Consider the following 14109-nt stretch of genomic DNA (forward strand, 5'->3'; position numbering starts at 1 on the left):
TCAGGTTTCTTTTTTGTATTTTTGAATTAATAATCTAATCTATTATACATTTTAGAAGAACTCATAAGGCTTGTCTTGTACTTTATAGTTTACAAGTCCGTTCATCTGTTATCTTGTTTAATCCTCACAGTACCGATATCAGCCCCATTTAGCAGCGAAGGAAGCTGACGCTCAAAGATGTAGAAATCTTCCTCCAGGTTGCACTGAGAAGGGGGGATTTGCATACAGCCCCTGGCCCTCAGGTGCCAGGGTTGTGACCAACTGTTGAGGTCTGTTGATAAGGTTTTTGCATATCTGGGAGCTTTGTTTTAAAAAAATGAAAAAAATACCTTCTTATCTTCAGCAACTGCCCTGCATTGGTCTGAATGGTTTTTGTACTCCAGTCTCATTAGAGTTGGGTGATTTAGTTTCTTTTGCTAACCCTTGATATAGTTCTTTAGGGAATTAATTTATCTGGCATTGTGAACTGTGAAGCCCTCAGTTTTGTCCACCAAATAGAACATAACTCTCAACTTTTAGGTTGTGCATTTTTTTTTCCCATCGACAGCAATCTGTCTCTCAGTGTGGGACTTGGTCCAGTTGCAGCCAGCCGCAGGACGGCTATTAGATAGCACAGGCCTGGGCTTCACCCTGACCTTCTGAGTCAGAACCTCTAGGTCCTAGGCCTCTGCATTCTCATAACCTCTCAAGGAATTCCTAAGCGCACCAAAGTCTGGGAACCACAAGTCAACCTCTGCTGGTTAAGGTCAGGCCAGAAGTGTCTTGAGCTCTGCAACTGAGGGCCCACACCCAACTCACCCAGGAAGGCAGCCACCTGCCCTGACGGTGACGAATATGCAGGTGGAGACCGCTCCCAATTAACAGTCCTGAAGACAGCAGGAGGCGCACTGGGGGATGCTAACACCCTGCTGCCCTATAGGGAGGCTCATGGGGGTACATTTCCTCAACTTTTAGGGCCCAAGAGCTCTCCTTGGGACTATTTTTCAAGAAAGGACACTGCAGACCCCATCCTGCCCCCTAACTCTTCATAGCAGCAAGGTTGAGACTTGCTCATCCCTACAAAGGCCCCCAAAGCTGGCCTGGAGCTGCACTGGTCATCTGTCCATTAGTCTAAAATTTCATGTCTGTGCAGTACGTCTCTGTTATAATTCCCAAAGTAGAGTTTTCTGAAGGTGGACATGGGAGTTGGTGTAGTAAAGTCCAGGAGCATGGTCCAGAAATCAAAACACTGGGACTCGAGCTCTACCCACGAAGGTCAGAGCCTTGGCTTCCCCATCCTGAATGAGGATGTGCGATTCAGTGATCGCTAAAGGTCCTTCCTGCCCCATTGCCCTGAAATTTCTAGGGACAAAGCCAGTCACTTCCTGAAAGAGGGGTATTCTGCCCCCTCCAGAATATGCATGGAAGACAGCTTATACCTTCTCACTGCACACCTCTGCTAGCAGTGACTCAGAACAGAAAGGTCAGAGGCAAAGTAGCAGAGGACCTGAAAACCACCTCCAAAGGTAAGAAAGGCGCCAAACTGCAAATGCTGTTTGTCATGGGCCTGGCGCCATCTGGTGCCCTTGGAGACCGTGTCACGCTGGCTGGAGTGTCCTCCCTATTGCGGGGTTCTGACACCAAGTGAGCGCTCACAACTACATTTCTACTGGGCGCGTACCGTGTACCAGCCTCTGTGAATGTTGTATAATCAGTTATTTTCATGACAACCTGATACTTTTAGTGAGTCTAGAAGGAAAATGGTAAACCCAAGGTTTTATCAAAACAAAAGCAGAACTGAAGTTAAAATATACTTGATTCTTTTTTTAAAATCATAATAAAATGCCATTGTGGAATATCTGTCTCTATGTTCTGAGGTGGCACTACACCAACAGTGTACAGGAAAAGGGTAAATCAAGGTTCATGACGCTGTCTATCCAAATTACTGGGTTCCATCGCACCCCACTTCGTCCCACTCCTATGCATATACCACCAACAACAAAACTGAATTTTAAAGTAGAAGGGAAGGTAATACAGCTCATGGAAGATAATGAATCACATGAATGTTTAGCTCGGGGAAAGACTTCTTAAACAATATGCAAATATTGCAAGTCTTAATGAAAATACCATGGTGAAATAAAACACCTTGGGACAACAAGAGATATCAAAGTGAAAAAACAAGTCACAGCCTGAAAAGTATATTTGCAATGGAATCCAGGATAAATAAGGAATTGCTACAAATCAATAAGAAATAGACAAACATGTCCCCCCCCACCAAACAAATACGAAAGCCTGAATGACCAATAAATATGACATGATGCCAGCCTTATCAGTCTTCAGAGAAATGCAAATTAAAGCCACAAGGAGATATGAAAGTACAGCCATGAATTAGCAAAAAATAAAACCGATGCTAATCCAAGAATTTGCTAGAAGGTTCATACACTGCTGGTGGGCGTGAACAAGTTGGCTAAAAGGCAAAGAAGTTTGTCTATCTTGTATACTTTTGGGTGGGGAAAATACCTCCCCAGGTAATCTAGAATACACACCTGCCTTCAGGGGGGCTTGGGATTCAAAATATGCTATTGGAGTAGCCTAGGAAAACACAGGCCAAGAAATTAAAGTGGTCCTAGATTCATAGTTCTTTGGGAACTATGTTCTACAAGAAGCAAAAACATAATCTGGAGAAATATATCCTTAATGCTGGCTTCAAAGGATTCCCTGGGAATTCCCTGGCAGTCCAGTGGTTAGGGCTCCACACTCTCACTGCCAAGGGCCTGGGTACAATTCCTGGTCAGGGACCTAAAATCCCACAAGCTGCATGGTGTGGCCAAAAAAGAAAGGATTCCCACAGATAAACACTCCCAAACGTGAGTTTAAAATCCCAAATTACCAAACACATGAGGAAACAAATCACCATGAATGAAAATCAGTAGAAATAATAAATTGCAGAATTGGACCCCTCAAGAATGTCAGAGAAAGAAATTTGGAGGTACATAATGAAATAAGTGTTTAAAATATTAAATTAATAAAAGATAGAATCAAAAACATGAGAAAGGTACACAATACTATCCAAAAAGATCAGGCAAATTTGGAAATTAAAAAAAAAGAAAAAAAGAACGTCTAGAATTAGATTAGTCATTGAAAATTTAACTCAGTGGTCAGGTTAAATGCAGATTAAATCCAGGTGAAGAGAGAACTGATTAACTGGGGGATGCATCTGAAAAAAATTATGCAGAATGCAGCACAGAGATAAAGAGTGGAAAATATGAAAGAGAGGTTAAGAGAAATAAAGGATAGAAAGAGATGGTCCTGTTACTGTCTAAAAGGAGTTCCAGAAGAAAACAACAAGGAAGAGGTAGTATTCAAAAAGACAAATGGGGCTTCCCTGGTGGCGCAGTGGTTAAGAATCCACCTGCCAATGCAGGGGACACGGGTTCGAGCCCTGGTCCAGGAAGATCCCACATGCTGCGGAACAGCTAAGCCCGTGCGCCACAGCTACTGAGGGTGCGCTCTAGAGACCGCGAGCCACAACGACTGAAGCCTGTGTGCCTAGAGCCTGTGCTCCACAACAAGAGAAGCCGCTGCAATGAGAAGCCCGCGCACTGCAGCAAAGAGCAGCCCCCGCTCACTGCAAGTAGAGGAAGCCCGCGCGCAGGAAAATAGACCCAATGCAGCCAAAAATAAACAAATATATTAATTAATTAAAAACAACAACAACAGCTGTCACTTGAAAAACCTTCTAAAAAAAAAAAAAGACAAATGACTGAGAACTTTCCAGACGAGTATGATAGGAATGAATTCCTCAGATTGAAGAATTGCAATCAATCTCAGGGAGGGCAAATAAATATCCACACCTCGATATTATAACGAATATATAGAAGACCAAAGAAAAACAACTTACCTATAAAGAATGACAATTGGATTCACAGTAAACTTCTCAATAGCAAAACTAAAGGTCAGAAATCAGTATGATGCTATCTCCAAAGTCTGAGAAAAAAAAAAACTGTCAATTTAGAATGTTATGTTACTAAATGATCATTCAAGAATGAAGATGAAATGAGAGTATTTTCATTCGAATAAAAGCTGAGAGCATTCACCATTAAGATACTTTCACTAAAGACATTTCTTCAGGTGTCCTTGAAGGAGAAAAATTATCCTAGAAGGGAGGTATGAGACACAAGGAGGAATTAAGAATTGGCCAGTGTGTGAGTAAATGGCCAGACATTATAAAACTAGATTACCTGAATAAAATTAGGTTATTTCTTAAGCTAGTTGGAGCATAGATGAGCATTCATAATTTTATTCTTTTTTTTTTTTTTGGCCGTGCCACTCGGCTTGCAAGATCTCAGTTCTCCCACAAGGGACTGAACCTGGACCATGGCAGTGAAAGCACCAAATCCTAAGCACTAGACCACCAGGGAACTCCCCATAATTTTATTCTTTATTCCTTATTGTGGGGCTAAAATATTTTATAATAAATTTTTTTAATAGTGCAGGGGAGGGAATTCCAGGCAGAGGCCCTAAGGTTAGAAAGAGCTTGACTTACTTACAGAAGTGAAAAAGGCCAGCGTATCGGGAGCATAGTGAGGAGTAGTGGGGAAAATGAAGCTAGAGAGGGAAGCAGAGGCCAAATCATAAAACCTATGAAGGCCGTTTCAAGGATTTGTCCCAGTCAGTGGGAAACCATTAAAGGATTCCAAACAAAGGATTTAAACAATCTAAATTAAATATTAAGATAATTCTGGCTGCTCCATTCGAAAGGTCCGGGAGGTCCTAAGACCTATTAGATGAGGCCTAAACATGTCATTGTATTTCTCACTGACCCCGATTTACCCAGAATTTATTCAGCTGGGATTACCAAGGCATAATTCCCTCCATTTGGCCTGGTGATGATCAGTTAATTCCTTTGTACTGCACCACATTCAATTCACTTTAGGGCGCAAGAAAAACCCCTATGCAATGAGATTGTCATTATTCAAATTACAATGGAAAAGGAGATGTGGCTAATTGCTACCATGTTGAGTGCAGGGAGAAATCTGAAGGTTTGGAGGAGGGATAGGTGGCTCTAAAGCTGACGCATGAAGGATGAGGAGAATATGAATTGATGAAGAGGAAAGACTGGGCATTCCAGATGAGGGGAACAGGTAATACCACTCACAAAACTGTAGAAAAATTAGCAGGCTACGTGGGAATACTGGCTTGATTGGTACTCTAAATTCCATTTTGGATTAGTAATAGAAACTATTGGTTGGGTAGCGTGGAGATAGGTTAAGGAATCAGTACTTTTTCCTGAAGGCAACAAAGTATAAGGATTTTTGAGTACGGGTGAGCTTTTATTAAAATTGAAATATAGTTGATATACAATGTTGTGGTAGTCTCAAGTGTACAGCATGGTGATTCAGCTTTTGTTCTTTGTAGGGTTTTTTTGCAAATTATATTCCATTGTAGGTTATTCCAAGATATGGGGTGTAATTCCCTGTACTATGCAGTATATCTTTGTTGATTATCTACTTTATGTATAGTAATTTGTGTCTGTTAATCTCATAGTCCTAATTTGTCCCTCCCACCCCATCCCATTTGATAACTCTAAGTTTGTTTTCTATGTCTGTGAGTCTGTTTCTGTTTTATACATAGATTCATTTGTATTAATTTTTAGATTCCACATATAAGTGATATCATGATATTTGTCTTTCTTTGACTTATTTCACTAAGCATAATATTCTCTAGGTCCATCCACGTTGCTGGAAATGACAATATTTCATTCTTTTTTATGGCTGAGTAATAGTCCATTGTATATATAGACAACATCATCTTAAGCCAATCGTCTGTTGATGAGCATAGGGGCTGCTGCCATGTCTTGGCTATTGTAAATAGTGCTGCTATGAACATTGGGGTGCACGTAACTTCTTGAACTAGAGTTTTCATTTTTTCCAGATATATACCCAGCAGTGGAATAGGTGGACCATTTGGTAGTTCTTTTTTTAGTCTTTTAAGGAATCTCCATGCTGCTTTCCATAGTGGCTGCACCAATTTACATTCCCACCCACAGTGCAGGAGGGCTCCCTTTTCTCCACACCCTCTCCAGCGTTTAGACTTTTCGATGGTGGCCATTCTGACTGGCGCGAGACAATTCCTCATTGTGGTTTTTATTTGCATTTCTCTAATAATTAGCAATGTTGGGCATCTTTTCATGTGTTTGTGAGCCATCTGTATGTCTGCTTTGGAAATGTCTATTTAGGTCTTCTGCCCATTTTTTTAAATTCCGTTGTTTGTTTTATGATATTGAGATGTATGAGCTGTTTGCATATTTCGGAATATTAACCAGGAGTGAGCTTTTGAACAGAATACTTCTGTTTCTATTTCCAAAAATATGTAGAGGGAAAAAGAGAAAATGAAGCCTATGTGCTGGTGTTTATTCTTAGCAGCTGAAGCCACCCTGCCATCCCCAGGTGCTTCATCCACAATATACTTGCCAAATTGCTACCAGATTACTTCATCCCTTGCTCACTCGATTTCCCCAGGACACTACTGCTTAAAGGGTAAGTCCAAACTCCTTAGCCCAACATTCAAGACTCTTTAAAATTCGACCCCAATATACTTCTCCAAAAAAGTTCACTTTAAGGAAATTAAAACTCTGGCCAAATGGTCTATAAATTCCAAATAGGCCACAGCATCTCCCACCTACTTTCCCTTGCTTACACGGTTCTTTCTCCCTGGAATGCCTCATTTCTTCTGTTTACCTCTGTAAGTTCTACCCAGGTTTTAAGGTCTAGTGCAAACCCCATATTCGCTAGGAAGGCTTTTCATACAACGCAGACAATTATTTTCTCTAACTTTCCTCTGGCATTTAATACAAGCTGCCTTAGTAGAAGTTACCCTTTTAGGTAGAGGGCTACATACCTCTCAAGCAGGAACCTGTTAGTTTATAAATTCTTAGCAGCCCCAAACTTTCTCAGCACAAGGCCTTGTATATATACCATTAGCGTCGACAACTGTTAGTAATAATGACCACCCCTTTGGTTTGAAATTGTTAACCAAATCTCCCCACCTATGGGTAGCTAGATCGGCTTCTCCACTAAGGCCGCTACGACCCACTAGGGAAGGAAGACAACTTCAACACAAAGGATCGTTCGCTACTCGCGACGCCTAATGCAATATAGTGAGTAATGCGTGGTTGGGTCATGAAACGCTTCCCGAGGGCCACGCGGCCTTGTCTCTCACGCTCCAGGGGGTAAAACAAAAAAACCGCTTCCCGCAGCCGGCCGCCCCAGGCTGACTGGAGGGAGGGCTGGAGCTTCCTCGCCGCCGATTGGCTCCCTGGAGCCGCCGCCTCCGGTGATTGGCCACTGCCGCGAGGGACGCCGGGACGGCACGCGGCGCTGGCCTCACATTCGAGGCGGCGACGATGGAGGCCGCGGCGACGATGGAGGCCGCGGCGTCCTGTTTTGGGCAGGTGGAGAGCAAGGGCCAGGCCTGGGGAGCCGCCGAGGCCCTGTGCAGCCGGTGTGGAAGAAGGTTGTCCGGAGCTCCGGGTGAGGGGCTGGGGGTCAGCCCGCGGCCCGCCGGCCGGCGGGGGAGCCGAGAGACAGGCTGGTGGGCAGTGGCCGCGGCGGCGAGAGAGCGGGGGAGCCCAGGCCCCGAGCCCGAGTCCGTAGGCCGCCTGCGAGGTCGGGACGCAGAGGCCTGGAGCGCGGCCCTCACCCCTCCCTCACACCCCCTTCCACCCCCTCCCCCCCGCCCCACCCCCCCTTCGGCCCCTCCACCCCCTCACCCCCGCCCCACCCTACCCTCCCCCTACCCCCTCACCCCCTGCCCCTCCACCCCCGTCACCCTCTCCCTCCACCCCCTCCCTTTCACCCCCTGCCCCCTACCCTCCACCCCTTCCACTCCCCCGCCCCACCCCCTACCCTCCACCCCTTCCACTCCCCCAACCCCCTTCACCCGCCCCCTGTCCCCTCCACTCAACCCTCATCCCCCACCCCTGCCCCCGCCTCACCCCCTGCCCCCTCACCCCCCGCCCCCTCCACTCCAGCCCCCTCCTCCCCCCACCGCCACACCTTGCGCCGCCCCCTCCCTCACCGACCGGTTCGCAGGTTCGGGAAATGGGGGATGTGGGAATTTGGCCGACATCCTGTGGTAAAGCAGCAACGACACGTGATTTTCTTGTGTGGCTCTTGTTGTGGTAATGAAACGTTCCTGAAATTAACGGGCGGGGGCGGGGGGCGTGTTGCTCCGTTTGCTTCAGGCGTTGTTTGGAAAGTAGCGCGTCACTTCTGTGCGTCGTGTTCTTCCGTCCTGGGCCGTCGGGGGCACCGTGCGCTCTTGACCCGCCCACCGAGACTCTCCTCCGCTGAAACAGGTTCAGGTTACTTGAACGGCACCTAACAGGCCTTAGAGTGCTGTGCTTCTGCCGGGGCGAGTTGTTGACTGTCAGCGCCTGGAGCTGCCAGAAAGCCTTACCGTCACCCTGTGTGACTGTCACATCTTTGTACTTGCAGAGCGAAAGTCAGTTTTCTCAGTCTATCCGGGACGGACTCCGCTTGGGAGACCTGAGCGTGTAGAGAAAGTTGGTGTGTTTTCCGGGGGAAGAGGCAAGTTTCTCCTGCCTGGAATTCGATCGATGCTGTTACGTAGGACATCTCCATTATTTGAATGATGTAGTACTGCAGAATAGAGTTTTAGAACGTACGTTTTTAAAATCACTGGTTCTTTCATACATTTGTATTGTCGTGCTGAGAAGTACTCAGTTGGAAAGATGGTGCCTCTGCAAGTAGAATGTCAAAGTGCTTTGTAAGCTGTAGTGCAGCACACGTTATCTCGACTTGTACAGTATCAGAAGTCTTATAAAAGCCTTTTGATTTCTTTAGTAACATTATCTCTGGAATTTAAATAGAGCTTTAAAATTTAGCTTGGTTGTAAGAAAGTTTAAGATGTTTCCTTGGCTTAAAAACTAAAGCTCTTTTTTATCAGAAGAATGCAATTATTATAATATAAATCAGCAGGAACACTATAATTTTATAGTAAATGATGACTAACTTTATTTAGCTACTTTTCCCTTTTTCTTGAGAAGTCTTTTAAAATGACAACCTTTTGAAGTGACATAGCTATAATGTTTATTATGATGAAGTTCTGCTTAGAGTATCAAAATCTTGGTATTATATTTTCAGTCAAGATTATGGTATTTCCCTTCATACATGCTAAGTTTGTGAAAATGATCTTTATATGGGTCGTGTGTGTGACAGTGGTGGCATTTGACTTCTGCCCTGGCTTCTGTCTTTGCCAATGTCTTAATCATTGGGGGGGGGGGTCTTTTTTTTTTTGGAGTATATTTGATTTACAATATTGTGTTAGTTTCAGTTGTACGGCAAAGTGAATCAGTTAAACATATACACACATCCGCTCATTTTTTTTTAGATCCTTTTCCCGTATAGGCCATTACAGAGTATTGAGTAGAGTTCCCTGTGCTATACAGCAGGTTCTTATTAGTTAATCTATTTTATATATAGTAGTGTGCATATGTCAATCACAATCTCCCAATTTATCCCTCCCACCCATCCCCTGGTAACCATAAGTTTGTTTTCTACATCCATGACTCTACTTCTGTTTTGCAAATAAGTTCATATGTACCCTTTTTTTAAATTTATTTTTATTATTTATTTATTTTTATAAATCTGTTTATTTATTTATTTTTGGCTGCGTTGGGTCTTCGTTGCTGTGCACGGGCTTTCTCTAGTTGCAGTGAGCAGGGGCTACTCTTCGTTGCGGTGTGCGGTCTTCTCATTGCAGTGGCTTCTCGTTGCGGAGCACAGGCTCTAGGCGCGCGTGTTTCAGTAATGTGGCTCGCGAACTCTAGAGCGCAGGCTCAGTAGTTGTGGCTCATGGGCTTAGTTGCTCCGCGGCATGTGGGATCTTCCCGGACCAGGGCTCAAACCCGTGTCTCCTGCATTGGCAGGTGGATTCTTAACCAGTGTGCTACCAGAGAAGTCCCTATACCCTTTTTCTTAGATTGCACATGTAAGCAATATCATATGATATTTGTCTTTCTGTGTCTGACTTAACTTCACTCAGTATGACAATCTCTAGGTCCATGCATGTTGCTGCAAATGGCATTATTTTGTTCAAGAGAGGGGTTTTGCCAGTTTCTCATGTCGGCCCTCACTGTCCCCTTCACAGGATGGGAAATATAAATTAGCAGAGGGAAGTATGATCAGGTAGAAAGAACATTAGACTTGGAAACAGAACTAGGTTGGAGTCTGGATTATACCATTTACCCCAGATCACCAAAATGTTTATCCGTCTCTAGGTTGAATAAATATTCCCAGCCTACTTAGCTGGGACTTTACAATGTCAAAATGAAGTACCTCAGAGCACTTTATATGATTATAAGAGATGGCAGATTCAAAGTATTATAGGTACCAAATAACTGTATAAAGAAAGGCGAACAATACTACATAGCTCTGCCTGTTTTTTCTTCTGATTTTTCTCCCTCCTTCTGAGTTGTATTGTTTCTCCTGAATTTTGTTTAATCATCCATTTCTAACTAAACTAGATATCTTTTCCTATACAAGAGAATTCCCTTTAATTTTCTCCCCTGATTATACTGAATATTCAATGTTGACAAACTGAGAAGTTTAATTCACAATAGAATTTCATCAATAGGTCACCACCATGAACTTCAATGTGGACATGCTTTTTGTGAACTGTGCTTGTTAAGAACTGAAGAATACAGCACAATTACATGCCCTGATTGTGAGGTAAGTTTTATTGTCTTTCACACTGAATGCATTACAGCCTAATGCTAAAGGTAAAAATGTTAAAGAAATAAAACATATTTCTAATTAGGAACTAGAAACTTGCATTTTTGTTGCTGAGTCTTTTAAGTAAAGAAATCTAGCAAAAGGTAAAGCTTTTCACATCCATTTTATAATTGTTCAAAGAGATCAAGAAGAATGCAAGGTTAAGGTCAAAAACTTATTAGCCTACATATTTTGACTCTGGAGATTTCTGTGGAATATTTCATTTTTTAATTTATTTTTATTTTAATGAAGTATATTCCTTTCAAATCTCTACACCCCCTGCCCTTTTTTTGGGCCGCGCAGCGAGTGGGATCTTAGTTCCCTGACCAGGGATCAAACTTGCGACCCCTGCAGTGGAAGTGCAGAGTCTTAACCACTGGACGGCCAGGGAAGTCCCCAAATCTCTACTCCCCTTTTCCACACCAGTACCATGCAAGCAAATTTTGAATTTCCCCCTGACCCTCAACCTTTGCATGTCATCAAATTTACATTTGTGGAGATGTGTAAAAAAACAAAAACGAAACAGAAGGCAAACAACGGCCTAATGTTAACGTCAGAAGTGCTAAAAATAGTACAGTTGCACTAAAATCTGTGCACCCGTAATAATGAGAACAAATTAAGGATTTAAAATAAAATTTACTGACCATTCTTTGCGTTTACTACAAATATAAATGTTGCTCAGTTTATATAGTATGTTCCTGGAAAGTTGTCTTAATCTCTAAATTCATAATGTTCCACTTGAGAGATCAGAGTTTGGGGATTTGTATCCATTGTTTTCTGTGGCAAACAATTAACATAGAGGAAGAAGACCTGGAATGCAGTCCTAGTTCTGTCACCCTAAGGCTGAGTTTCCTTATTTGTGAGATGGAAATAATACCTGCTTTTTTTATCTCATAGGATTGTAAGAGTCAAATCTGAATTATGTGAAAGTTCTCTACAAGCTTTAAAATAAGTGTTATAGTCGACCTTTGATTATTTAGGTGTGGATTAACTAGTTTGCAGGTTAAACGTGATAAAAATATATATAATAATATGTATATAAACATAAATGTATAATTTGTGAAAGTTTCAATTATAGCATAAACATTTACATGTAAGAAAACATCTGTTTTGGAATTACATACTTCACAAATCATGGCCTTTATTGTGGGAAATTCCTGTCCCCTTTCCCTTTTTTTTTTTTGACAGTCGGTTCCTCAGATGTGGCTAGCTACATAGTTAAGGCAAAGGGGAACTTAGCTCCTGTGGTTGAAATGGAGTATCCCTGACACATTGAATCTTATGGTGGGTAAAGAGTGTGAAGGGAAAAGGAAGAGGCAGGACTGTCTCTGCTCATATCCATCCTGTTCTGATATTCAAAAAACAGCTAGTTTATTAGAACGGTAACCTCTTGCCTTTTGTGGCAAATGACTTTGTGTTTAATGGTCTCTTAAATCACTATACTTGTATTATTTTTAGTGTTTTGGGTAACATCTAATGAAGTGTTTATAGTGTATTTACAAATATTGGTTTTTGATTTTAGGGTTGTATCAAATCTATTTTGTATCATTTGACTAGTTCCGACTCTCACTTTGGGGGATATGTGATCTGTCCCATCCTTCCCTCCTTTTCCCCTGTGCTGAGTCCTTCAAGAAACCATCCTGAAATTGTTACCACTCTTTTATTAGTTTTTAAAGTTTAGATTTTTCCTGATATCTTATATTTAGAATAAGAGATAATGGAAGAATCAAGTCTAAATTAGTGAAAAGTCTGAATTTATAGACTATTTCAGGATTGAAGTTTATTATTTTTAAATAATGTACATTGCTCTAAAAAGTAAGATTTAGGTACCTATATTCACATTAGACATATTTATAATTTATCTTTAATGTTGAAGGCCTAGGTAGTGCTGATTATTTCAAGCTTAAGCCTAAAATGATTCCATTCAGGGTTAATGGGTATACTTGTGTTCTTATTTTTGAGTTTGGGTGAATATGAATTTATCTCCCAGTCTTTATCTTTTATACTTGTATGGTTTTTTTAATAGCATCCCTTCTCTGCTTTTGATTGATATTAATGGTTAATAATAACCATTCTATAATTACATACAGCAATATGGCAGGTTTTGTTCAAGGATAGGATCATACTTAGGTACCATTCCAAAAATACTGGCATTTTATTGATAATTTAGACCTGAGTCCAAAAATATATTGGGCCATGAGGAAATGATAATTTATCCAATCAATAGGTAATTAATATATATTAAAATCCCATGTGGATTGGAAATGTTAATAACATGCAAATTGAAAATGTAAAATAGAAGAGACTATAGATAATTGTGTAATATTGGATGGCGAAGCCTTGTTAAATATATCACTGAAGTCAGAAACCATAGAAGAAATGCCGTTTAAATTTGACCGCATTTTTTCATTTACAAGTAGAAAAAAACAACCAAGCGAAAACACCACCATAAATAAAACTTAAGTGACAAGCTGTGCTAGGGGAACAGGGAGAAAATTTTTATTATATATATTAGAAGTTAAGACTCTTTACACAATTTTAACTGAAATCTTTTAAATCAGTTGTATTTAATATTTTCTTAAATTTCCTGGGAGAAATGTCCTGCATCAAATCTACTGGTGGTAACATTAACTTCTTACTATGAAATGACCAGCCAAAGGGGCATAAATGAGTAGGTGGATAGAAATTATTAAGGTTTTAGCCCCCAATTTTGGGGTGTGCGCTTAAAAATAACATTTGATCCAATGTGATGTTTTTAAAGTAATGCTTTTCTCCTAATTATCTAATAATAGATAACTGTCTTTGGTACGTTATACTTGAAACCTTGCTAGGACATCCTCTTCCCACCAAAGACACATATGTATTTACATGGGAGACTATAACATTTAGTAGTCTGCTTTATTTCTCTCAGCATTAACCTATCCTCATGAGCGTCTCCTACGTTACTTTTTTTTTTTTTTTGCGGTATGTGGGCCTCTCACTGTTGTGGCCTCTCCCATTGCGGAGCACAGGCTCCGGACGCGCAGGCTCAGCGGCCATGGCTCATGGGCCTAGCCGCTCCACGGCATGTTGGATCTTCCCGGACCGGGGCACGAACCTGCGTCCCCTGCATTGGCAGGCGGACTCTCAACCACTGTGCCACCGGGGAAGCCCTCCTACGTTACTTTTAATGGCTGCATAATAAAACGTGGTACATAAGTGCTGTAATATAATCTCTTTATCAAAAACACTTAGGTGGTTTTCAAATTCTTTCACTATATTTTTGCATAATTCCTCAAACCCACTCCCACCAAAAAAAAATCCCATCAGCAGGTTCTGTTAATTTCTGTGTCTT

The 14109-nt window shown here is 41.8% G+C and overlaps 1 protein-coding gene across 1 annotated transcript in view; it reads left to right on the top strand.

The window, feature by feature from the left end:
* The window catches only part of RNF17 (ring finger protein 17), a gene marked incomplete at both ends in the record, with an annotated part of 121712 nt that overhangs the window by 4423 nt on the left and 103180 nt on the right, over positions 1-14109 (top strand). Inside the window, 3 exons of the mRNA XM_082859781.1 lie at positions 7238-7511; positions 8339-8536; positions 10694-10733. Of these exons, the coding sequence (XP_082715907.1) occupies positions 7238-7511; positions 8339-8536; positions 10694-10733 (512 nt within the window). The remainder of the gene's footprint in view (positions 1-7237; positions 7512-8338; positions 8537-10693; positions 10734-14109) is intronic.

This window comes from Leucopleurus acutus (genome assembly GCF_964270905.1).
Source record: "Leucopleurus acutus genome assembly, chromosome: 18".
NCBI lineage: Eukaryota > Metazoa > Chordata > Mammalia > Artiodactyla > Delphinidae > Leucopleurus > Leucopleurus acutus.